General features: G+C 47.1%; 1 protein-coding gene across 1 annotated transcript in view; it reads left to right on the top strand.

Moving 5' to 3' along the window:
• tg (thyroglobulin) overlaps nucleotides 1–26,563 on the top strand; it is a 475,922-nt gene that overhangs the window by 365,558 nt on the left and 83,801 nt on the right. The window contains exon 45 of the mRNA XM_038808459.1: nucleotides 1,592–1,773. Within this exon, the coding sequence (XP_038664387.1) occupies nucleotides 1,592–1,773 (182 nt within the window). The remainder of the gene's footprint in view (nucleotides 1–1,591; nucleotides 1,774–26,563) is intronic.

Here is a 26,563-nt window from a genome sequence, read left to right as displayed (position 1 = left end):
GGATGTGTGGTTCTGTGTGTGGGGGATTCTGTGTGTTGGGGAGTTCCTTTGGGCAAGGGCCCTTGTGGGGAATCTCCCTATTACAGGGGTCCCTGGGTTCCCCCTATTATACGAGTCCATAGGGGGTTCCCCCATTGCAGGGGGCCCTGTGAGGTGTCCTCCTATTACAGCGGTCCCTGGGTTCTACCTATTATAGGGGTCCCCCTATTGCAGTGGTCCCTGTGGGGGGGTCTCCCTATTATGGGGTCTCTAGGGGGGTTCCCCTATTACCGGAATCCCTGTGTGAGGTCCCCCTATTATATTGGTGCTTAGGGAGGTTCCCCCTATTACAAAGGCCCCTGTTGGGGGGGGGGGGGGGGGAGAGATAGCGTGGAGAGGGGGGTTCTGCTCGAGGAGGCATGGGCAGGCAGTGCTTTTTTTGGGGGGGGGGGGGAATGGTCTAGCCCTAATTTTTAGACGACGCCCCCCTAGTCTTCGAATCCCCAAGCAGTGCAAATCGTTTGGGTGGGATTCAAAGGATGGTAGAGGTTTGGAACTCTTCACCCGACTGCTTTATTCTGACAGAGGTCTCTGATGAAAACTGCGCTGTGCAATTCTGGGAAAGCTAGGCTCGCAAGGTACGGGAAGAAATATGGAGCAGCATGGGAATTTACATATGCAGCAGCAATCCCACAACCATTGGCACTGCTGAGAAGAACCAGGCCATTGCATTTCTTTCACCTTTCTATTGCTGCTGGAGACCTAATGACACATTAGGGAAGCACAGTAGCACAGTGGATAGCACTGTTGCTTCACAGCTCCAGTGTCCCAGTTTTGATTCCTGTCTTAGGTCACTGTCTGTATGGAGACTGCACGTTCTCCGCGTGTCTGCGTGGGTTTCCTCCGGGTGCTCCGGTTTCCTCCCACAGGTCCTGAAGTTAGGTAATTTGGACATTCTGTATTCTCCCTCTGTGTACCCGAACAGGCGCCGGAATGTGGCGACTAGGGGCTTTTCACAGTAACTTCATTGCAGTGTTAACGTAAGCCTACTTGTGAGAATAAAGATTATTATTATCTACTTGCTCCTGCTTTCTCTTCTTATGCATTGAAGGCTTGCTGAGGGTATTCTTTGCTTGAACATCAACATCAGTGGGATATCTGGCAAGTGGATGAGCTGCCCTTAATCACAGCCTAATCTGGGGTTGAAAAAAGGTCTAACTCTCTGACCTCTGATCAAATATTCAGCCCCTGGTGTCCACAGACGAACATTTCCCAGAATGAAATTTACCACCTCATAAATTGGAGACAAATGCAGTCCATGGTGCCAAAATGATCAGGGGAGGAATCCCTGTATCATTCTTCCCTCCATCACACCCATGTGTGCTGCTGTCAAGTGCAGCGCAGAGATCAGATAAATCAAATCGAGGAGCAAACCTGGCCTTTTCCGGGCTCAATTCCACTTGTTTGCATTTTCAAAACTGAGCAGCTGGGGGCGTGTGACACCTCTCAGGTCGATGAGCGCAGAACATTCTTTTCAAATGTCCGAATATATTTTGAAAAGAATGCTAAATTATTCAAACATTGTTTGCTCTTGTTGTTTTCTATCATTCAGAAATTTGGAGAAGCTTCCGGAAAATCAGAGAGTAAAACAGCTTTCTACCAAGCTCTTCAGAATTCGCTGGGCGGAGAATCGTCAAACTCACTCATCAAAGCTGCGGCAACTTGGTTTTACTCGCTACAGCACTCGCTGGCTGATTATTCTGCCTTCTCTAGGGCTTTGAAAAATGCCACACGGTAAGTGCACCACGAAGAAGATAGCTAGGTTTCTCTCACGTTGGTTTCATGGGGGTTTTCAGTGGAAGAAGAGAGCAGACACTCTCCAAAGGACATTTCCTGCTTCAAAACATCAAGTTGGATTTTTGCTGAGTTAAGAGACTCAGCAGCCCTTTAAAAATGGCGGCTGGGATATGATTTCAGGAATCCTGACCACATTCCCTGGGTTTCTGATTTGCAAGAGTGCCTTTTAAGGATGAGGGCTGATTCAGGATGAGAGTCTGCACCCTGACTCTTGACCTGGCTGGCTCCATTGCAGGGATTGGCATGTTGTGTTATCCGCAATTTCCATTGGTTCGGCCAGCTTTTCAGAGTCGTGTGTGGCACCTCATGATCATAATCTGCATGAGAGGGCCTTTTGAAAGATACATTCAAAAGGCTCACTTGGTGCTCCCCAAAACATCCCCTTTAGCCCCTCGTGCACTGTCATGCCAAGCTATGCTCTACCGAACATCCCCATGGTCTCTCATGCCTCCGTGCCAAGTTTTGGCACTCCCATGCCCATTGAACCAATGAACCCTGAAGTGCAAAAAGTGTAAAAAAAACTTTTTAAAGTAGTCATAAATTTCAACTTTATTAAAATAAGAAGGTTATCTTCAGGGCCATTGTGTGGTCTACTCCTGCTCCTAATTTGCATGCATGTAAATCCATTAGTCTTTTTAAACAGCTGGGCCCCAGGGAAAATATTGCTTGACAGCTTTGGCTCTGATTTATGCTGTCAATTTCCTAATATTTGTTTGCACCTCTCAAATACATGACATAATAGAACAGGTGGAACTTAGAACAATTTGCATCAATAGGGAAACGGTACTCAACAAAGTATTGGGATTGAAGGCAGACAAGTCCCCAGGGCCTGATGGCTTACATCCTAGGATGGTTAAAGGAAGTGGCAGTGGAGATAGTGAATCCAATTGAATATTCAAAAATGCCCTGGTGGGGCATTCTTCTAAACTGCAATAGATTTCAGTGGATTGGAAACTGCTAATGCTTGCTCAAAAAGGAAGGGAGACAGAATGTAGGAAATTATATACCGGCTAGTTTAACATCTGTTGGGAAATTGTTAGAATCCATTATTAAGGAAGTAATGTCAGGGCATTTGGAAAGTCAAAACGCAACCCATCAGAGTCAGCATGGTTTTATGAAGGGTAATTCATGTTTGACTAATTTGCCAAGTTCTTCGAAGATGTACCATGCCAAGTGGACAATAGGGATCCTGTATATGTAGTATATCTGGACTTCCAGAAATCGTTTGATAAGGTGCCACACAGAAGGTTAATATACAAGGTTGGAACACATGGGGTTAGGGGTAATTTATTAGCTAGGATAGAAGACTGTCTGACGGACAGAAGACAGAGAGTTGGGATAAATAGGTCATTTTCTGGATGGCAAGATGTGACTAGTGGGGTGCCACAGGGTTTGGTCCTTGGGCCCCAACTATTTAAAATATATATTAACAACTTGGAGACAGGGATAGAAGGTTCTACAACCAAATTTGCAGATGACACTAAAATAAGTGGGACAGTAAATTGCAATGAGGAAATAAGTACCTTACAAATGTATATAGATAGGTTAAGAGAGTGGGCCAAAATGTGGCAGATGGAGTTTAACGTGGATAAGTGTGAGGTCATCCATTTTAGTCGGGAAAATGGTAAGGCAACTGATTATCTAAATGGGAAGAGATTTTGGGGTGCTCTGGTGCAGAGAGATCTGGGTGTCCCTGTGCAAGAGTCGCAGAAAACGCATGCAGGTACAGCAGGTAATAAAGAAAATGTATGGAATGTTGGCATTTCTAGCTAAAGAAATTGAGTATGAAGGTAAGGAAGTGTTGTTTCAACTACACAAGGTATCGGTGAGACTGTACCTGGGGTATTGTGCACAGCTTTGGTACCCTTATTTGAGGAAAGATGTAGTGGCATTGGAGGCATTACAGAGGAGGTTCACTAGATTGAATACAGGGATGAGGGGTTTGTCATATGAAGAGAGATTGAACAGTTTAAGCCTATATTCTCTAGGGTTTAGGAGAATGAGGGGAGATCAAATTGAGGTATATAAGATGATAAAAGGTGTGGATAAAGTAGACATGGAGCAAATACTTGCTTCTATGGGGCATTCTAGAATGGGAGATCATAATCTGAGAATAAGAGAAGGCAAATTGAAAACAGAGATGAGGAAAAACTACTTCTCCCAAAGGGTTGTGGATCTGTGGAATTGGCTACCCCAGAATCCAGTGGATGCTGGGACAGTGAGTAAATTAAAGGAGGAGTTAGACAGATTTTTAATTAGTGATGGGTTGAAGGGTTGCGGAGAATGGGCAGGACAGTGAAGTTGAGGTCATGACAAGATCAGCCATGATTATATTGAACACTGGAGCAGGTTAGAGAGACTAAATTGCCTACTTCTGCTCCTAATTCTTATGTTCTAAGAAAGAACAATTTTGCCTAATTCCACCTTCCAGCTCTTGGTCTGTAGCTCTGAAGGCAGCAGCATCTCAAGCACAAATCTGGTCTTCTTGATTAATAAGGGGATTTCTTGATTAATATGGAGATCAAGGGTTCAGGGGAAAAGGCAGGAGAATAGGGAAGAGGAACGTACCAGTTGTGATCAAATGGCGGAGCAGACTTGATGGGCCGAATAGTGTAACTCTGCTCTTATATCTTATGGTCTACAATATGAAGAGATTTCAATTGCTTTCAGTTTCTGCTAATGATACTTTAAAGGGTCTGGATGATTGGCAGATTTATTGGGATGTAGTAAAAGGGAGTGTTTTTAAAAAGTAGAAAACTATCAGTGAATTACTTTTTTAAAGCTTTTTCCACATAGCCTGCTATCATTATAGGGTTGATCCATTCTATAAGTGCATAAAATGGACATGAAAATGCTATTGCATACCTTTCGTAGAATGAGGGGCCAAAAGGGTTGTTTGAGGGCATACTTTAGCATTGAGGGCATGAGGGGCACAGGGGTTGCTTAGGGGCATAGCTTGGTTTGGTAGCATTGTGGTTTGGCACGGTAGCATTGTGGATAGCATAATTGCTTCACAGCGCCAGGGTCCCAGGTTCGATTCCGGCTTGGGTCACTGTCTGTGTGGAGTCTGCACATCCTCCACATGTGTGCGTGGGTTTCCTCCGGGTGCTTCGGTTTCCTCCCACAGTCCAAAGATGTGCAGGTTAGGTGGATTGGCCATGATAAATTGCCCTTGGTGTCCAAAATTGTCCTTACTGTTGGGTGGGGCTATGGGGATAGGGTGGAGATGTTGACCTTGGGTAGGGTGCTCTTTCCAAGAGCCGGTGCAGACTCGGTGGGCCGAATGGCCTCCTTCTGCACTGTAAATTCTATGATAATTCTATGATGAGGGGACATAAAAGTGGGTAGGGGCATGAGGTGGCATGGATGGCACATAGGAAGTATGCATGGATGAGGCATTATCTTTTTCATTATAACTGGGACCCAAGTCCCAGTGGGGCTGGTTTAGCTCACTCAGTTAAATTGCTGGCTTTTAAAGCAGACCAAGCAGGCCAGCAGCACGGTTCGATTCCCGTACCAGCCTCCCCGGACAGGCGCCGGAATGTGGCGACTAGGGGCTTTTCACAGTAACTTCATTGAAGCCTACTCATGACAATAAGCGATTTTCATTTTCAAGTCCCACTGCACAGACGTGGGCCATTTAACCAGCCATCCTCTGTACCCCGCAGCCCCAATTTCTTCCTCCGAACCTATTCCCAGATCAACAGACCTGACTGCAGCCGGCACCTGCCTCACCACAATGAAAATCCCATCTTTGAGATCACTTTCTGCAGAGGCAGGTCGGCAGAGCTGGGAATTTTCCAACTGCCACTACCTGGCTTGAGGATGAAAATCCTCTCATGGGTGCATTTTGCTTGGATCATTTATCTCATCTTCAACAGAATAATGGTTGTTAGATTTCACCGCCTATAGGCCTAAAGATAGCCTACTGGCCAGTATAAGTCACTGGAGCGGACGTTTTGGACAGACCCCCCTTCAGGCATTAGAGATCTTGAGCTAAATTAACAAATCTCGGATGAAACTCAAGCAGACAAAGTCAACTTGTAAAATAAACTTGCCAGACCCCCGAAGGCCCTCTACACCCGTTGTTTTTTCCTTCGCCTCACTTTCTTGATGCCAGCCATGGTTCCATTGCTGCTCTTCTGCCTCTGAGGCACTTCAAAGATGTGAACACATAATCTGAGTTAGAACACCAATGCAGTACTGTGGGAGGGCTGCACTGTCAGAATGCTGCCTTTTCTTAAACCACCTACCCTCTTAGATTCCCGAAAGGGTTTGATTGGCTGTAAATTACTTCCTGATATCTTGAGGTCGTGGAAGGTGCTGTATAAATTCTTCTTGTTAGCAACTTTGTAAATGGTAAATGATAAGGAGCATGTGTGTAAACTTTATGTGGCTCCTGGGGATCAATGGGATGGGCGGACCCAAGTGGCTTCCAAAGACTGGAGGTGGGATTCTCCCATTCCGGCACGATGGCCTGAATGCCAACCACTCCGGCATCGGGCCGACCGGAAGTTGCGGAATTCCCCGCACTTCCGGGGGCTACGCCGGCGCCAGAGGGGTTGGCGCTGCGTCAGCCGACTCCAAAGTGACTGCGCGAGTTAACCTATGTGCAGACCGGCCAACGTATTCTGGCGCATGTGCAGGGGGGGTGTCTTCTCCGCGCCGGCCATAGCGGAGTCCAACAGCGACTGGCGCGGAAGGAAGAAGTGCCCCCACGGCACATGTCCGCCTGCAGATTGGTGGGCCCCGATCGCGGGCCAGGCCATCGTGGCCATTCTTCTACAGTGGAAGGATGCGAAGCCTCCAAGCGCGGAATCCTGGATCAACGACATGGCTGGGTTCATCAAACTTGAGAGGGTCAAGTTTGCCCTAAGGGGGTCGGTGCAAGGGTTCTTCCGGCGGTGGCAGCCCTTTCTAGACTTCCTGGCGGAGCATTAGGGGGTGGTCAACTTCAGCAGCAACCCGGGGGGGGTTACTTGTTCGCTATGGGAGAATGGGTGTGTGGTTTCATGGTTTCATGCTCATTATTTTTGTTAATTTATTGCTTTTGTGTTGGGGGAGGTTACTGTTTTTCTTTGTTTTGTTGGTTAAAATTTGTTGAAAATTTGAATAAAAATTATTTTTAAAAAAGAGAGAATCCCACCCAGGAAGTTTGGATACCATTGCTGTGAAGCCGGAAACAATACAATCCGCAGGGAGAACCATTTCTTGCTGCGTTATTCCAGGACCTGAGTCTTGGCTGAAAATGCCACCTCCGCTTAAAATGCTCATCCTCACTCCTGACGATTCAATCTTTCCTGGACGATATACCATTGGGATGTTTCCCAAATATTTTATACTGAGCCATAACCACATGTGAAAGCAGAGCAGAACCATCATGTTGGCCACTGCTCCCAGCCTGGAAACTGTGTGTAGGGCAAGTCTCAAGGCTCCGATGCCCTCAGCTGCAAATCCATAACGAGATCCCACATTCTTGTAAGTTTAGCTTTACCACAGACATATTTACATCTGATGAAACCTTCAGAGCTAATCGTTCTTAAACTACCAAAATTGCAGCTCTGAGTTTTATTTATTTATGGCTGTGCTGGGGTCAGGTCAGTACAGAAAGAGGCTATTCAGCCGATCATGCCTCTGGTGGCTCTCTGAAGGAACTACTGACTAGTCGGGTGCGGAGAATCCAGCCCATATTTGCTGTAAAAAAGAACAATTTCAGGTTCTCCAGCCTGCCCAGATAAGTGAAAGTTCTCAGCCTTGGTGCAATTTGAGAAATCTCTGCCCGGTCTTTATGGTCTAGACATCTTTCTGAAAGTGCGGTATCAAAAATTAGCACCATACATCAACTGAGTTTTAACCAGTTATTTTTACCGTTATTTTTAAAGCTGAAGTTCTTGTATGTATTGCCACCAATTTTATCAAGTGTTTCAGGGTTTTTTGAGGTCATATTCTACCTAATCGTTGATTTATGGTATAGAGCTACCACTAACTGTACCTGACCACTTGAAGAAAAGTGAAAGTCGCCGAAGCCCCAGAGGACCAAATGCTGCTCTTCCCTTTGAAAGTGAGAGCTGGCTGGTAGTGATTTAATCTGAGGGTCACCACACCGCAGGCGAGCAGCTGGGTTGAGAAGGCGGGGCCTTCCTGGATAACCCCAGGCGGTGCGGGAATGAACCCATGCTGTTGGTGCCGTCGCCGTGTCACGAAGCAGCCATCTGTGCTAATCGACACCTCCCCAAACCTGGCCTCATGCCACTAGAGATACCTAGGGATGGATTTTCAGTTGCCTATGTTCAAGTTCAGGTAGGTCTGGAAAATCACCTGCTCTGAAAGTGTCACTGGTTCCTCACTGACATGTTTCGATTTTCAAAAGGAGGACTTGAGGGGGAGCCAGCATCCCAAACTACTGCAATGAATTACTTGTTGAGCTTCTTGTAAAACTCAACATTATGGGGAACAACAATTAGGAATTTGTAGGCACGGAAAATACAAAGGGTTTGGGACACTTTTGACCATAGTTGTCGGGAACACAAGCACTTAAGACTGCAGTGTGAAAAACCTGCTTAAAAAGTGAGTGCGAAAATTGCTCAGGGATAGTTCCCTTGCTGGAGCTGAAAGGTCTGATTTTGTGAGGAGAAACTGTTTGGAATCAAGAGGAACATGAAGCTGCTGACACTCTAAGCCACCTATTGGACTGGCTCAGTGGAGCTCTTCTTCCCGAAGGTAGGGAGAGTACAGTTCTCTTCTTCACCGCAGCCTCGATCAGGGCCTCAGGAGAGACATCAGCAACTGGCCTTCCGCACTTCCAGCTCATCCATTTCCCAGGTAACAGCAGGCCCAGTCATGGATGCCATTTGCCTTTCAAATTATCCCTTCATGCCTAGCTCCTACAATATGCTCATGCTTGCGCCCCTAATTGGGCACTAAACTTACCTCCGGGTCCATTAGTGGCTACCCTTTGAAAATTGCGATGCATCAGTATGTTGCCGCAGTACGGTGTGAGGCCCAGAAATGTGCCAGGCAGTGAGTTCTATCTCTTGAAATGAAAATTCATGAGCTTCAGCCAGAGGAACAGATGGGGTTCCCTGCTGCCTGGGAAGGAGCAGTAGCATTTTCAGGCTCTCAAACTGTGTGGTGGAATTTTGAATTCACATTCTCTGAATTAATGGTTTGGGACATTAATCGTGCAACAACTCATAATAATGGAGCAGCGAAGAAGAATTTGAAACCTAAAATGATACTCTCTACGAAGCTGCTGCAAAAAAGGTTTTCTACCAGCTAGCAAACTATATTAGCAGGCTTGTTTTTCAAGGCAAGGAGGGAGGGCGTGGAAAAGAAAATCCCTCTCCCTCCAGACTTCACTTTGCCTAAATGGCATCAGTGGCAAGAAGTCTAGCTTATTCAGACAAGGTTCAGTCCATGACAATTGTGTTAATTGGTGTATGTTAGTCAGCTAATCTCCTAATATGATGTCTTTGCAAATAATGTAAACATCACATAGTTATTATAAATACTGGAATAGTACCAGTAGCAATATATTTAAACTACCAGGAAACATGTTCTGACATAGATCTCTCCATGGCCAGATGACTTAGACATGTCCATACTATAAATTTACCCTCAAATAGAAGTGGCACTCTCGCATCTCAGAAATACACAAAGAATTACTTACATTACTTGATATTATGTCAGCAAATTCAGCAGCCATATTGTGAGTTGCAAGACCCAAACACCCCAAGGGTGTTCAGGACTAAATTGGGCAAGGTCATTTTTTTAGGTAGCCTCAAGCCCAGGCTTTATTCCAATATTGAAGTGAGGCTTTTGTATTTATTTCCAATCCAGGGCGGCACAATGGCGCAGTGGTTAGCACTGCTGCCTCACAGCGCCAAGGTCCTTGATTCGACCCCGGCCCTGGGTCACTGTCCGTGAGGAATTTGCACGTTCTCCCCATGGCTGTGTGGGTCTCACCCCCACAACCCAAAAAGATGTGTAGGGTGGGTGGATTGGCCACGCTAAATTCCCATTTAATTGGAAAATAAAATGGATACTCTAAATTTATTTTTTAAAATTCCAACCCAGATTGGTAAATTTGTATGCACCAGTTTTTTTTAAACTCCTTTACAGATGTTGACGTCACTGGTTAGGCCCCATCCCTAGTTGGCTTTCAGAAGGTGGTTATGAGCTGCCTTCTTGAACCACTGTAGTCCCAGAAGTGTAGACACACACTGTGTTGTTAGGAAGGCATTTCCAGGATTTTGCCCCAGCGACAGTGAAGGAACAACAATGTATTTCCAAGGCTTGGAGGGGAACCTCCAGGTGGCGGGGTTCCCAGGTATCTGCTGCTCTTCTAGGTAGTAGCAGTCGTGAGTTTGGAGCTCTGCACTGATGCATGAGCTTTGACTGGTATTTCCAAGAACGAGCAGCTGAAGCAATTGTCCTTAAAGAGGACACTTGGGGAAAAAAAACACGAAGAACCCCCCAAAAAACTTTGTTAATTTGTGGACCTGAAAATGGCAGACGTACTGCTCCTGGATCCACAAAGTAATGGTCGGCTGCTGTCACTCTTCATTAACCCCTTCACTGCTCCCACCACCACACTCCACTTTTGATTGCAGATACACCTGGCTGGACTTATCTATGGACCTCAACATAGATCAAAACTGGTTACGTCCCTACTGTTGAGTTCCATGGAGACGCCAGGTTGGCATTGCTGCATGGCAACAGAATCATGGTCCATTCGAGCATTAAGGAGTTTAGGCTGGTTTATGATTCCTGGTGATGTTGGTTGAGGGAGGAATGTTGGTGAGGTTCCATCTTAGCCTTGGAACAGTGACGCGCAGGACCCTGTGTTTTGGTATGGATTCTCTCAATCTCTGGCCATCAGTCCAGGAGCAAACAGGCAGAATTTCTCGAGAAATTATTTTTTATGTTGTATCACAGAAACATAGAATTACTACAGTGGATAAGGAGGCCATTTGGCCCATCATGTCTGCACCAGCTCTCTGAATGCGCAATTCATTTAATGTCATTCTCCTGCCTTCTTCCTGTAACCCTGCACATTCATCCTTTTTGATAATTGTCTAATCTCTTTGGAATGCTTCAATTGAATCTGCCTTCACCACACTCAAGTAGAGCTATCCAGATGTTTCTCCAGAGGTTCTGTGAATCACTCATAGAAGTTCCAGCAGGAGATGAAAACAACTCCTGCAGAAATTTAGGCTCAGTATCTTTTATCTTCAGGAAGTATTTGTGAAGAAAAGAAAACTGGATCTTTTAGCCAAGATATTTTCCAGATCCATTTTTCCAGCAATGCTATGAATGATCATTTTACAATTGTCCCTGCATTATTTCATTTGGCATCAATGGGAATAAAAATTGGGAGAGATTTAAGGGAGACTGTCAATATGTCTTACATTATCACTCAAAATTACAATCGAACCAAATAGTTTATTTGGTTCTACAGTAAAGATATGATGGTAAAATGTTTCAAAACCCCATTAACAAAATTCGCTTAAAGTCTATACATCAAACAAGGCCCAGATCTTTCATCCCAAGTTAGGCAGCATGAGTTGGAAAATTTCCTAGCTTGCCGTACCTGCCTCGGAAGAAATTCACCTGAATTGCAGGATCTTGGTTCTGGGGAGGGATGTGGATGGAGTACTGACATCGCCTCCAGATGCCTATTGGAGGTGGCCACAGGAGTGGCCAAGTACTGAGGTGGATTGTTTGAAAGACTCAACTCAGTCCTCCGAGACTTTGTACCATTTGTTTTGTTAAATCCCCAATTGCCGCTGATTACTTCTTTTTATCACATGTTCCGCACCACCTCCCCATGGCCCCTGATAGATCAATGACAACTCATTCAAACCCAACATCCACTCATTGCCCTTTCATCCTTCTTGCAAGCTCATCCTGTATCCACCATGAGCAGATATCAGGAGCCATGTTGAGATGAAATAAATATCTATTATCTTCACAATATTAGAAAATACTTCCATTTATGAAAGCCCATCAATAAAATTAAAATGCGGGCAGCACAGTGGCGCAGTGGTAGCACTGCAGCCTCACGGCACTGAGGTCCCAGGTTCGATCACAGCTCTGGGTCACTGTCTGTGTGGAGTTTGCACATTCTCCCCGTGTTTGTGTGGGTTTTGCCCCCACAACCCAAAGATGTGCAGGGTAGGTGGATTGGCCAATCTAAATTGCTCTTTAATTGGAAAATGAATTGAGTACTCTAAATTTTTTTTAAAAATTAAATTAAAATTCCCTCAAATACCTAATCACTAATAAAAATAAACAGACTAAAAATCATAGCCCAAAATTAAAGACAGCTAATCCTTTAATAACTTCCTTGAGCTGTCAATCAAGATATGAACTTAGGAACTGTAAACTAAGGTAATGATAAGATGTGGAAAGCCGCCAAGTATTAAAAATAAAATGATAGCCCTTGGGGTAATGTAAACAAACATCTTTTGTAAATTTAGATCATATTTTTTCAACTTTCCCTCACGTGGGCAGCCTTTATTATTTAAAAAAAAAAAAATTTAGAGTAGCCAATTGTTTTCTTTCCGATTAAGGGGCAATTTGGCATGGCCAGTACACCTAACCTGCACATCTTGAAGGGGTGAAACCCACGCAGACACGGGGAGAATGTGCAAACTCCACATGGACAGTGACCCAGGGCTGGGATTCGAACCCGGGTCCTCAGCACCGTAGTCCCAGTGCTAACCAATTTGCACTGAACCATTTCACAGCTTCATAGCACTTCTTCAATCCATGGAATCTGTCCTGCAGCTCTCTGAATTGCTGCTACACTATGAGTGTTTGTTACGCCTCGGTGAGTTCAAAATAAACAGTACACAAGCTGACCTTACCTACCCTTAAAGAGCATTTATGATGACTCTTTAAAAAATAATTTGTTGACTTCCGGTTGCGGTGATGCGGAGCTAAGCTGCACGTTCGGTAGCTCCTGCTATTTTTGGTCTTTTGGGCTCTTTTAAGGGCCCGCAGCGGTGCTGGTTGGACTTTTCCCTGGGTGGGAACACATCCACGGTGCTTATCTGCCAGTGGATGGACTGGACCAGGAGCGGAGCCGTCAAAAAATCGGCTTTGGAGCAGAGAAAGGTGCGAGGCAGGAAAAACAAGATGGCGGCGGGCGGGGAACCGGCAGCGTGGCAGCAGTGGGCGCAGGAGCTGCTCCATCGCTGCTTCAGAGAGCTGAAGGCTGAGATCCTGGAACCGTTTAAGGCCTCACTGGACAAGCTCATGGCGACTCAGACGGCTCAGGGTGCGGAGATCCGAGAGCTACAGCAAAAGGCCTCGGAGAGCGAGGACGAACTCCTGGGCCTGGCAGTGAAGGTGGAGTCGCACGAGGCGCTTCACAAGAAATGGCTGGCAAGGATGGAGGAGATGGAGAACCGCTCCCGTTGGAAGAACCAGCAGATTCTGGGCCTCTCGGAGGGGCTGGAAGGTTCGGATTTGGGGGCCTACGTGGTTGTGATGCTGAATTTGTTAATGGGCGCGGGGTCATTCCAAGGACCCTTGGAGCTGGAGGGGGCCCATCGAGTGCTGTTGAGGAAGCCCAGGCCGAACGAGCCGCCTAGGGCGGTGCTGGTCCGCTTTCACCGCTTCGTTGACCGAGAGTACATGCTGAGATGGGCGAAGAAGGAAAGGAGCAGCAGGTGGGAGAACGTAGAGATCAGGATCTATCAGGACTGGAGCGCAGAGGTGGCGAAGAGAAGGGCTGGTTTCAATCGGGCGAAGGGAGTGCTTCACAGGAAGGGGGTGGAGTTTGGCCTGCTACAGCCGGCTCGCCTCTGGGTCACTTACAAGGACCGCCAGCTCTACTTTGATTCTCCGGAAGATGCCTGGGCCTTTGTCCAGGCAGAGAAATTGGACTCAAACTGAGGACTGTGGGGCTGGGGAATGATGTACATAGTCCGGAGACTCTGTCCTCCTTGGTATCCTTTCATTTTTATTGGCTGTGTTTGATGTTGCCTTTTTGCTGTTCTGCTTTTTCGCTTTTTGGGGCTGTTATTTATTTATTTGGGTTATTTTTCATTTTTTCACTGGTGGAGGGTTGGGGAGCTGTTTGCGGTCCCGCTGGGTCATGTGCCCCTCTTTTTCCTGCATGTTGGGTCGGGGGGGGGCGGGGTTTGGGATGGAAGCGCGGGCTTTCTTCCTGCGCTGGAGGAGTAGTGGGCGGGGCCGGCACTGGGAAGGGGGAATGGTGGTTGTGTTGCATCAGTGGGGGGGGGGCGAGGGGGGGGGTCGTCGGGATGGTGGGAGCAGCCGGGGTCAGCAGGAGTCGGCTGACTTACGGAAATACAATGGTAGGGGTTACGCAGCTAGGGGGGCCCTAGCTTGGGGGTGCTCGGGGGTGGGGGGGGGAGTGGGGGGGTACCGGGTTGCTGCTGCAGGGGCCATAGGGGAACAGCTGGTGAAGGGGGAGTTTGGGGGGGGTCTGCCACCGTGGGAACGGGCCTGGGGGGTTCTCCGGGCACGTGGTGAGCCGAGGGAGAGCTATGGCTGACCGACGCGGAGGGAGGGGAAAGACCCCCCAGATCCGGCTGGTCACATGGAACGTGAGGGGGCTGAATGGACCGGTGAAGCGGTCCCGGGTCTTGGCGCACCTGAATGGGCTGGGAGCGGACGTAGCTATGCTCCAGGAGACGCACCTTAAGGTGGCGGATCAGGTGAGGCTGAGAAGAGGCTGGGTGGGGCAGGTGTTTCAATCGGGGCTTGATGCGAAGAATCGAGGGGTGGCGATCTTAGTTGGCAAGAGCTTGTTGTTTGTTGCGTCGAGTGTGCTGGTGGACAGTGCAGGTAGATATGTAATGGTGAGTGGTAGACTTCAGGGGGAGCAGGTGGTTCTGGTCAATGTTTACGCCCCCAACTGGCACAATGCAGGCTTCATGCGGCGAATGTTGAGCCGGATCCCGGACCTGGATCTTGGGAGGGGACTTTAATACTGTGTTGGATCCGGCTCTGGATCATCTGAAGTCTAGGACGGGTAAGAGGCCGGCGGCGGCCTTGGTGCTGAGGGGGTTCATGGATCAGATGGGAGGGGTAGACCCTTGGAGGTTTTTGAAGCCGGGTGGTAGGAGTTCTCCTTTTTCTCCCATGTCCACAAGGCTTATTCCCGGATTGACTTTTTTGTTCTCAGCAGGGCGCTAATCCCGAGAGTGGTGGGGGCGGAGTATTCGGCGATAGCCATATCTGACCATGCTCCGCATTGGGTGGACCTGGAGCTGGGGGAGGGGAAGGATCAGTGCCTGCTGTGGAGGTTAGATGTGGGGCTTCTGTCAGAGGAGGAAGTATGTGGGCGGGTCCGTAGGTGCATAGAGGGGTATTTGGAAGCTAATGACAATGGAGAGGTGCAAGTTGGGGTGGTCTGGGAAGCGCTGAAGGCGGTGGTTAGAAGGGAGCTGATATCTATTCGGGCGCACAGGAGAGGGTGGGAGAGGGTTGAGAGGGAGAGGCTGGTGGAAGAAAAGGTAAGGGTGGACAGGAGGTATGCGGATGTCCTGGAGGAATGGCTTTTGAGGAAGCATCGCAGTCTCCAAGCGGAGTTCGATATACTGACCACCCGGAAGGCGGAGGCGCAGTGGAAGAGGGCGCAGGGGGCGGTATATGAGTACGGGGAGAAGGCAAGCCGGATGCTGGCCCACCGGCTCCGGAAGCGGGAGGCAGCGAGAGAGATAGGAAGAGTCAGAGATGCAGGAGGGAACCTTGTGCGGAGTGGTAGGGACATTAATGGGGTGTTCAGATCCTTTTACGAGGGCTGTACCGGTCGGTGCCCCCAGGGAGGTGGACAGGTGGAGGATCTGAGGGCCCCAATCGAGTTGAAGGAGCTGATGGAGGCGCTGGGGAGCATGCAGACAGGGAAAGCACCGGGACCTGACGGGTTCCCGGTGGAGTTTTATAAGATGTTTTCAGATCTGCTGGACCCTGAATGAGGCGAGGGAAGGGGGGGCTCTGCCCCCGACGATGTCTAGAGCAATAATCTCACTGATCCTGAAGCGGGATAAGGACCCCCTCCGATGTGAGTCTTACAGGCCGATTTCGCTCCTCAACGTGAATGCAAAGTTGTTGGCTAAGGTACTGTCCAGGAGGGTGGAAGATGTGGTCCCGATGGTTATCTATGAGGACCAAACGGGGTTTGTGAAGGTGAGGCAGCTGAATGTCAATGTACGGCGGCTTCTCAATGTTATGATGATGGCGTCGGCGGCTGGGGAGGCGGAAATAGTAGCATCGATGGATGCGGAGAAAGCGTTTGACAGGGTGGAGTGGAGCTACCTGTGGGAAATGCTGAGGAGGTTTGGGTTTGGTGAGGGATTCATCAGCTGGGTGAGGTTGCTGTATAGCTCCCCGGTAGCGAGTGTGGTGACGAATGGGAGGAGGTCAGAGGACTTTCGGCTTTCCCGGGGGACGAGGCAGGGGTGCCCCTTGTCTCCCCTGCTCTTCGCGTTAGTGATTGAGCCCTTCGCCATGGCGCTGAGGGATTCGAAGAACTGGAGGGGGATTGTGCGGGGGGGGGGGGGGGGGGGGGGGGGGGGGGGGGGGGGGGGGGGAGGAGCACCGGTTGTCACTGTACGCAGATGATTTACTGTTGTACATCGCGGATCTGGCGGTGGGGGGATGCCAGAAGTGTTGAAGGTACTTGGGGAGTTTGGGGATTTCTCGGGCTACAAGCTCAACGTGGGGAAGAGTGAGCTGTTTGTGCTGCACCTGGGGGACCAGAAGAGGGAGATAGGAGAGCTCCCGTTGAAAAGGGCGGAGAGGAGCTTTAGGTACCTTGGGGTCCAGATAGCTAGGAGCTGGGGGGCCCTGCATAGGCTAAACTTTTCAAGGCTGGTGGAACAGATGGAGGAGGAGTTCAGGAGGTGGGACGCGCTGCCACTCTCTTTGGCGTGTAGGGTCCAGTCAGTTCCAGAGATGTAGAGGAAAGGATTGCAAAGATGATTCTCGACAGGAGCGAGAGTAACAGGGTAGTTGTTATGGGGGACTTTAACTTTCCAAATATTGACTGGAAATACTATAGTTCGAGTACTATAGATGGGTCAGTTTTTGTGCAGTGTGTGCAGGAGGGTTTTCTGACACAGTATGTAGACAGGCCAACAAGGGGCGAGGCCACATTGGATTTGGAACTGGGTAATGAACCCGGCCAGGTGTTAGATTTAGATGTAGGTGAGCACTTTGGTGATAGTGATCACAATTCGGTTATGTTTACTTTAGCACTGGGCAGGGATAGGTATATACCGCAAGGCAAGAATTATAGCTGGGGGAAAGGCAATTATGATGCTATTAGGCAAGATTTAGGATGTATGGGATGGGGAAGGAAACTGCAGGGGATGGGTACAATCGAAATGTGGAGCTTTTTCAAGGAACAGCTACTGCGTGTCCTTGATAAGTATGTACCTGTCTGGCAGGGAGGAAGTTGTCGAGCAAGGGAACCGTGGTTTACTAAGGAAGTTGAAGCACTTGTCAAGAGGAAGAAGAAGGCTTATGTTAGGATGAGACATGAAGGCTCAGTTAGGGCACTTGAGAGTTACAAGTTAGCCAGGAAGGACCTAAAGGGAGAGTTAAGAAGAGCGAGGAGAGGACACGAAAAGTCGTTGGCGGATAGGATCAAGGAAAACCCTAAGGCTTTCTATAGGTATATCAGGAACAAAAGAATGACTAGAGTAAGATTAGGGCCAATCAAGGATAGTAGTGGAAAGTTGTGTGTGGAATCAGAGGAGATAGGGGAAGCGTTAAATGGATATTTTTCATCAGTGTTTACACTGGAGAAAGACAATGTTGTCGAGGAGAATACTCAGGTTCAGTCGACCGGGCTAGATGGAATTGAGGTTCAAAAGGAGGAGGTGTTATCAATTTTGGAAAATGTCAAAATAGATAAGTCCCCTGGGCCAGATGGGATTTATCCTAGGATTCTCTGGGAAGCCAGGGAGGAGATTGCAGAGCCTTTGTCCTTGATCTTTATGTCGTCTTTGTCGACAGGAATAGTGCCGGAAGACTGGAGGATAGCAAATGTTGTCCCCTTGTTAAAGAAGGGGAGTAGAGACAATCCTGGTAATTATAGACCTGTGAGCCTTACTTCGGTTGTGGGTAAAATGTTGGAAAAGGTTATAAGAGATAGGGTTTATAATCATCTTGAAAAGAACAAGTTGATTAGCGATAGTCAACGCGGTTTTGTGAAGGGTAGGTCATGCCTCACAAACCTTATTGAGTTTTTTGAGAAGGTGACTAAACAGGTGGATGAGGGTAAAGCAGTTGATGTGGTGTATGTGGATTTCAGTAAGGCGTTTGATAAGGTTCCCCACGGTAGGCTATTGCAGAAAATAAGGAAGTATGGGATTGAAGGTGATTTAGAATTAGAATTAGAACAGTACAGCACAGAACAGGCCCTTCGGCCCTCGATGTTGTGCCGAGCAATGATCACCCTACTCAAGCCCACGTATACCTATACCAGTAACCCAACAACCCCCCTCTTAACCTTACTTTTTAGGACACTATGGGCAATTTAGCATAGCCAATCCACCTAACCTGCACATCTTTGGACTGTGGGAGGAAACCGGAGCACCCGGAGGAAACCCACGCACACACGGGGAGGACGTGCAGACTCCGCACAGACAGTGACCCAGCCGGGAATCAAACCTGGGACCCTGGAGCTGTGAAGCATTATGCTAACCACCATGCTACCGTGCTGCCCTACAAGCGGTTTGGATCAGTAATTGGCTAGCTGAAAGAAGACAGAAGGTGGTGGTTGATGGCAAATGTTCATCATGGAGTTCAGTTACTAGTAGTGTACCGCAAGGATCTGTTTTGGGGCCACTGCTGTTTGTCATTTTTATAAATGACCTGGAAGAGGGTGTAGAAGGATGGGTTAGTAAATTTGCAGATGACACGAAGGTTGGTGGAGTTGTGGATAGTGCTGAAGGATGTTACAGGATACAGAGGGACATAGATAGGCTGCAGAGCTGGGCTGAGAGGTGGCAGATGGAGTTTAATGCGGAAAAGTGTGAGGTGGTTCACTTTGGAAGGAGTAACAGGAATGCAGAATACTGGGCTAATGGCAAGATTCTTGGTAGTGTAGATGAACAGAGAGATCTCGGCATCCAGGTACATATATCCCTGAAAGTTGCCACCCAGGTTAATAGGGCTGTTAAGAAGGCATATGGTGTGCTTGCCTTTATCAGTAGGGGGATTGAGTTTCGGAGCCACAAGGTCATGCTGCAGCTGTACATAACTCTGGTGCGGCCGCTCCTGGAGTACTGCGTGCAGTTCTGGTCACCACATTATAGGAAGGATGTGGAAGCTTTGGAAAGGGTTCAGAGGAGATTTACTAGGATGTTGCCTGGTATGGAGGGAAGGTCTTACGAGGAAAGGCTCAGGGAATTGAGGTTGTTTTCGTTAGAGGAGAAGGCTGAGAGGTGACTTAATAGAGACATATAAGATAGTCAGAGGGTTAGATAGGGTGGACAGTGAGAGTCTTTTTCTTCAGATGGTGATGACCAACACGAGGGGACATAGCTTTAAATTGAGGGGTGGTAGATATAGGACAGATATCAGAGGCAGTTTCTTTACTCAGAGAGTAGTAGGGGTGTGGAACGCCCTGCCTGCAACAGTAGTAGACTCGCCAACTTTAAGGGCGTTAAGTGGTCACTCGATAGACATATGGATGAAAATGGAATAGTGTAGGTCAGATAGGCTTCAGATGGTTTCACAGGTCGGCGCAACATCGAGGGCCGAAGGGCCCGTACTGCGCTGTAATGTTCTATGTTCTATGACGGTGCTCCCGAAGTTTTTGTTTCTTTTCAAGTGCCTCCCCATATTGATTCCAAAGGCTTTTTTTAAGAGGGTTAGTCAGAGCACTCTGGGGTTCGTGTGGGCGCGGAAGACCCTGAGAGTGAGGAGGGTATTCCTGGAGCGAGGAAGGGAGGTAGGCGGCTTGGCGTTTCCCAACTTGTGTGGGTATTACTGGACTGCGAACGTGGCAATGATTCGTAGGTGGGTGATGGAGGGGGAGGGTGCCGCATGGAAGAGGTTGGAGATGGCGTCCTGTGTGGGTACGAGTTTGGAGGCATTGGTGACAGCCCCGCTCCCACTCCCCCCGGCAAGGTACTCTACGAGTCCGGTAGTGGTGGCGTCCCTCAAAATTTTGGGGCAGTGGAGGCGGCATAGGTGGGAAGTGAAGGCCTCAGTGTGGGCCCCGATACGGGGCAATCACCGGTTTGCACCAGGGAGAATGGATGGTGGGTTTTTGAGTTGGCATAGGGCAGGCATCAGGCGGATGGGGGACCTTTTCCTCGATGGGAAGTTTGCGACTTTAGAGGAGTTGGAGGGGAAGTGGGGCCTCTCCCCGGGAATACTTTCAGGTATATGCAGATTAGGGCGTTTGTTAAGCGGCAGGTGGCGGAGTTTCCGCTATTGCCGCCTAGGGGCGTGCAGGATAGGGTGTTCTCGGGGACGTGGGTCGGTGAGGGTAGGATCTTGGCAATTTATCAGATGATGCAGGAAGAGGGGCTGGTTTAGTTCACGAGGGGCTGGTTTAGCTCACTGGGCTAAATCGCTGGCTTTTAAAGCAGGCCAGCAGCACGGTTCAATTCCCATACCAGCCTCCCTGGACAGGTGCCGGAATGTGGCAACTAGGGGCTTTTCACAGTAACTTCATTGAAGCCTACTCGTGACAATAAGCGATTTAATTTTTAAAAAAAAAATTTTTAAGAGGAGGAGGCCTCGGTGGAAGAGTTGAAAGCAAAGTGAGAGGAGGAGCTCGGGGAAGAGATCGACAATGGGACGTGGGCGGATGCCCTGGGGAGGGTGAACTCGTCCTCTTCTTGCGCACGGCTCAGCTTAATTCAGCTTAAGGTGCTGCATAGGGCGCACATGACTGGGGCTAGGATGAGCCTGTTCTTTGGGGCAGAGGACAGGTGTGGGAGGTCTGGTGAACCACACCCACATGTTCTGGGCGTGTCCAGCATTGGAGGGGTTTTGGAAGGCGGTGGCGGGGACTTTGTCCAAGGTGGTCGGGTCCAGGGTGGAGCCGGGCTGGGGGCTCGCAACCTTTGGGGTAGAATCGGAGCCGGGAGTGCAGGAGGCGAGAGAGGCCGGTACCCTGGCCTTTGCGTCTCTAGTAGCCCGGCGTAGGATTCTCTTACAGTGGAGGGACGCGAAGCCCCCGAGCCCGGAGGCCTGGATCAATGACATGGCCGGGTTCATCAGGCTGGAGAAGGTTAAGTTTGCCCTGAGGGGGTCGGTACAAGGGTTCTTCCGGCGGTGGCAGCCCTTTCTTGATCTTCTGCCGGAGGGTTAGAGGGTGGTTAATCTCAGCAGCAACCCGGGGGGGAGGGGGGATGGGTTAGGAGTCTGTCAAGGGGGTTTGTTTTTGCGACGGTGTGTTTGCTATTTTTTTTTTTGTATTGTTATTAAGTTATTAATTTATTGCTTTGCACTGGGGGGGGGGGGGGGGATTTCTCTTTCTGTTTATTTCTACACCTTGTTTACTTTATTGTTGGGAGAAAATTTGTTGTTGAAAAATTTGAATAAAAATTATTTTAAAAAAAAATAATAATTTGTTACTCACATACTGTGGGTGAAGATCCTTACCATGGCAAAAACTGAACTGAACATTGGAATCAAAAGGCCCTGCTGAGTTGGGGTTTCCCCCGTGAATGAGTCGAATCCCAGCCTTGGGTCACTCCAGGCAAAATGGGATCTGGCAGAAACACAAACCATCCAAGATTAAACCATCCAAGATGTTTTAGTAAATTAAATTTTCTTCTATAAATTGAGAAACAGAACCTGTAAACTTTCTTCAGCATAGATCTGGTGAAATAGAAACCTGTCAGTTATATTGGTGACGCTCAGTATTTGCTGTACTATAATTACGGATCGATATTGTCATGTAATGTAATTTGGTCTCGTAGTTAAGGTAAGGAAAGAGCATCTGTTGTGGGAAAGCAGGAGGAGAGGCAGTGATTGAGATTTAGTTCAGTCACAGAGGTGGGAATGTTGCGCCTGGTTGTGGCAACCCTAGAGACAGGAAAGGCATTTACTTAGGCAGAATGGTGGCTATTTGTGAAGCAACAACAGCAAAACCGATAAAATTCTGAAATGTCAAGGTAGCAAATTAGAGTACAAGACAGTGGATATCATCGTAAATTATTTTGAACTCCCCGAGGCATAACAAACACTCATAGTGTAGCAGCAATTCAGAGAGCTGTAGTACAGATTCCATGGATTGAAGAAATGTTACGAAGCTTTAGAAATTTGGGTTTGTCAGCTTTGATAGGAGTGGACCAAGAACTGGCCTTTTCGAGGTACGTAACTCTGCTGTGCAGTTTTCTATGTTAAGTCAGGAATACCAGTTCAATTTAAAAGTATGACAATGGAACAAGGGGTCACAGTCTGAAAACAGTAAGAACAGAAAAACTACTATTTAAACTAATTTGCAAGAATAACCGAACAACAGATGAGATTTTTCTTTTTGCAGCAAGCTGTTATGATTTGAAATGCACTGCCTGAAAGATTTGATAAGCAGATTTAATCATGACTTTCAAGAGAAAATTGGATATATATATTTGAAAATGAAAAATGTGCAGGCTCATGGGGAAGGGAAGGGGATCAGACTAATGTGATAGGTCTTTCCAAGAGCAAAAACTGGCATGATAGGCTGAATGGCCCTCTTGCCTGTAAGATTCTATGGTTATTTTTATGATTGGCGGGTACATTTCTCAGCTGACAAATGCAGCAATCAATTTGTACATGATGTAATCCCACAAACAGCCTTAGTGTATACACATAAGATAAGTCACTCACACCAATCATAGTACCATAGAATCCCTACGGTGCTCTGAGCACCCTACCTAGGCCCACTCCCCCATCCTAACCCCATAAACGCATAACCCCACCTCACCTGCACACCTTTGGACACTACTGAGCAATTTAGCATGGTCAATCCACCTAACTTGCATATATTTGGACACTAATGAGCAATTTAGCGTGGTCAATCCACCTAACCTGCATATATTTGAACTGTGGGAGGAAACCAGAGCACCCAGGGGAAACCTACACAGTCATAGGGAGAATGGGCAAACTCCACATGGGCAGTCACCCAAGTGTGGCAGTAGTGCTAAACACTGTCCCACCATGCCACTCACCGTTCCGTGGCTGGAAAATCTATGACAATAGATCTGTGGTCCCTCAGGGATTAAAGGGATTATGGATGAGGCAGGAAAGTGGAGTTGAGAGAAAACTGCAACCATCTGAATGGCAGAGCAGACTCGAAGGGCTGTACGCTTCACTCCTGCCCTACTCCTCATGTTCTTACGTTAAGTCTGCTTTTAGTGGGGAAGGGAAGGGGATCAGACTAATGTGATAGATCTTTCCAAGAGCCAAAACTGGCATGATAGGCTGAATGGCCCTCTTGCCTGTAAGATTCTATGGTTATTTTTATGATTGGCGGGTACATTTCTCAGCTGAAGGAGGAGTAGAAGGAGGAATATTGACAAGGTCAACAGGAGGACTCACTCTTTTTTTTAAATAGTACCTTGGGATTTTTAACAGCCACTGACTGATGGATTGTGGTTCAAGTGCTCATGCCTGCCACGGACAGCAATACTCAGCATTATACCAGGGCATTGGCTTAAATAAGCTCAACCTCACTGGACTAGGAAAGCCAAGATCCAGTAATGCTCTGGGGAACCAGGTTCAAATCCTGCCACTGCAGATGGTGAAATTTGAATTTGATAAACATCTGGAATTAAAAGTCTAATGATCATGAAACTATTGTCGATTGTCATAAAAACCCATTAGGTTCACTAATGTCCTTTAGGGAAGGAAATCTGTCGTCCTTACCTGGTCTGGCCTACATGTGACTCCAGACTCTCAGCAATATTGTTGACTCTCAACTGCCCCCTCAGGGGAAATTAGGGATGGGCAATAAATGCTGGCACAGCCTGTGACACCCATGACCCATGAACAAATGAAAAAAATAGAGCTTAAACCTACAATCTTTTGACCAACAATGAAGAGTAGTATCAACTGAGTCATGTTGATCAAGCATAGCCATTTAAAAAAATGCAAGATCTGTTGGACTGAAACATGCATCCCTGTAGTTACGATCTAACTTAATAACAATTGAGTCAGTTTATATGTTCCATTTGTAAGGTGGTTAGGGGTGTTTTATAGTTCTCAACAATCTTGTCAATTAAAAAAGGTTGAGTAGATTTTTCTGTCTAATTGCCTTTACATGTGTGGACAGTGTCAGGCACCCAATTGCAAGTCATTTTAAGAAAACCTCGCCTACTTAAAATCATCAACTCCGATATAAAATAGCTTACAGGTGCTCATGGCATGAAATGTGCAAAGACTAGCCACTTAGACCAGGCACCAGAGATCTCCGTGTGTTTTTGCAAATGTAGTGTTGTGTCAGTGTCATTTGGAAATGGGAGAAAATTAAGAGAACTGAAAATTGGGAAAACGTTGCCTTCAAAAAGTTACCAGCAGCAAAGCCACCAGACTCACGACAAATCTTATCTGCTATATTTAAAGTCTCTTATCTGCTGTGGTTGATTTGTCAAAAGTACAATCTGTTTTGCCCTGTGAAGGTCAAAGTTTACTCGCATTGTGGGAAAGATTGGTATCACTTGAGGATTAATTCCATTACATCACTTCCTGGGTGTGGGTCTCGGTTTATGTCAGTTGAGCTGTTAATTTGAGCAGATCTTTGGTTTAAATGATTTCTGCGGTATTTTGCAGAAGTGACACTGGAAATATCGCCCTGGGCAGATAGCGCTTATTGGGCTGGATTGAACAGTCATGGGAGGCCATTCATGTATCAGGTTGTGAGATGAAGGCCAAAGGCCTCAGTTACTGACGTTGGAGCTAAAATAAGTACTTATCCTTTGGCCACCAAAAGGAATTGATCAGAACTAAAGAAAACAAAGTTTAACGGTGATAGAGGTTCGGAAATGTGAGCACTGAACTTGCAGACACAGGTTTAAAACCAAAAGAAAAACTATGTAGACACACACATGCACGCACACCCACACATGCGGAAATATATGCGGCCACACACTTACACGCGTGGGCACAAAGGCATGCACATACACATGGTAACAGATACAGGTACATGACAACAATTCCACAAAAGAAAGAAGGAAAGACAGGAAGACAGATTTATATGATACCTTTCACAGCATCAGGACATCTTAAAGCATTTTACCAATCAATTAACCACTTTTACAGTGAAAGAAAGATGGCAGCCAAAGAGTGTGCAGCTGTGATAATGCCCAAGTATTCTATTTTAATGCTGTAGATTGCGGGATATTGGCCAGGCTATCAGGGAGTAATCTCCTGTTCCTCTTTGAAAAGAGCCATAGGAACCGCACTCGCCTGAAAGGCCAGACTGTGAAGAAACGATTGGGGACGAGTCCATGATGGACAGGTTGTACATATTCTCTGGACAGAGCGAGCTCGGTGGGCTAATTCGCCTTGTAATTTGCAGACTTTCTCACATTAATCCTAATCCCTTTTCATCAATGTGGTTTTCAAACAGGAATCTCAAATAAGACTCAATCTCTATATCAGATTTCACATTTTATAAGAGAGGAAATGCCTCCAGTGTTCTCGGTGACTCAATACTGCTGCATAGAGATATTAAATTTGCAGTAATATTGAATATTAAACATTCAGTACCTTACAGGTATCAGTTAGATAATCATACTTGTTATTGAGCTTGGCAAGGTTAGGGAGAGGACAACTCAACAAAGTTACCTTTCCAAAGAACTTCAGGAAGCAAATGGGTTTTGAAAACAAGACCATGCGGACATTTAATAATCACCTTACTATTGCTGAAGAAACTTGAAGGATTTATGAGTATATTGCATCTTTTCCTATCACATAAGTTTCACATACAGTGTTCCTGTGAAGATGAAGGATAAGTATGGTAAGTTTCGGGAACCTTGACTAACGAGGGATATTGTGAGCCTAGTCAAAAAGAAAACGCAAGCGTTCGTAAGGTCTAGAAGTCTGAGAACAGATGAAGCCATTGAAGAATATAAAGAAAGTAGGAAGGAACTTAAGCAAGGAGTTAGGAAAGCTAAAAGGGGTCTTGAAAAGTCCTTGGAAAACAGGATTGAGGAGAATCCCAAGGCATTTTCTACGTATATAAAGAGCAAGATGGGAACCAGGGAAAGGGTTGGCCCACTCAAGGACAGAGGAGGTAATCTATGCGTGGAGCCAGAGGAAATGGGCAAGGTACTCAATGAATACTTCCATCAGTATTCACCAAAAAGAAGGACTTAGTGGATGATGAGTCTAGGGGAAGGTGTGTACATATTCTGGGTCATGTAGATATTAAAAAGGAGGTGTTGGGAATCATAAAAAGCATCAAAGTGGATAAGTCCCCAGGGCTTGATGGGATCTACCCCACAATGCTGAGGGAGGCAGGGGAGGAAGTTGCTGGGTCCATGACAGAAATCTTTGGCTACAGGTGAGGTCCTAGAGGACTGGAGAATATCCAATGTTCCTTTGTTTAAGAAGGGAAAAAGGGATAATCCAGGAAATTATCAGCCGGTGAGCCTTACTTCAGTGTTAGGGAAATTATTGGAAAAGGTTCTTAGAGACAGGATTTACTCACATTTGGAAACAAATGGACTTATTAACGATAAGCAGCATGGTTTTGTGAAGGGGAGGTCGTGTCTCACTAACTTGATTGAGTTTT

This window comes from Scyliorhinus canicula, chromosome 10 (genome assembly GCF_902713615.1).
Source record: "Scyliorhinus canicula chromosome 10, sScyCan1.1, whole genome shotgun sequence".
NCBI classification, from domain to species: Eukaryota; Metazoa; Chordata; class Chondrichthyes; order Carcharhiniformes; family Scyliorhinidae; genus Scyliorhinus; species Scyliorhinus canicula.
Note: the sequence above shows the minus strand (reverse complement) of the source record. Positions and strands in the feature narration are given on the sequence as shown.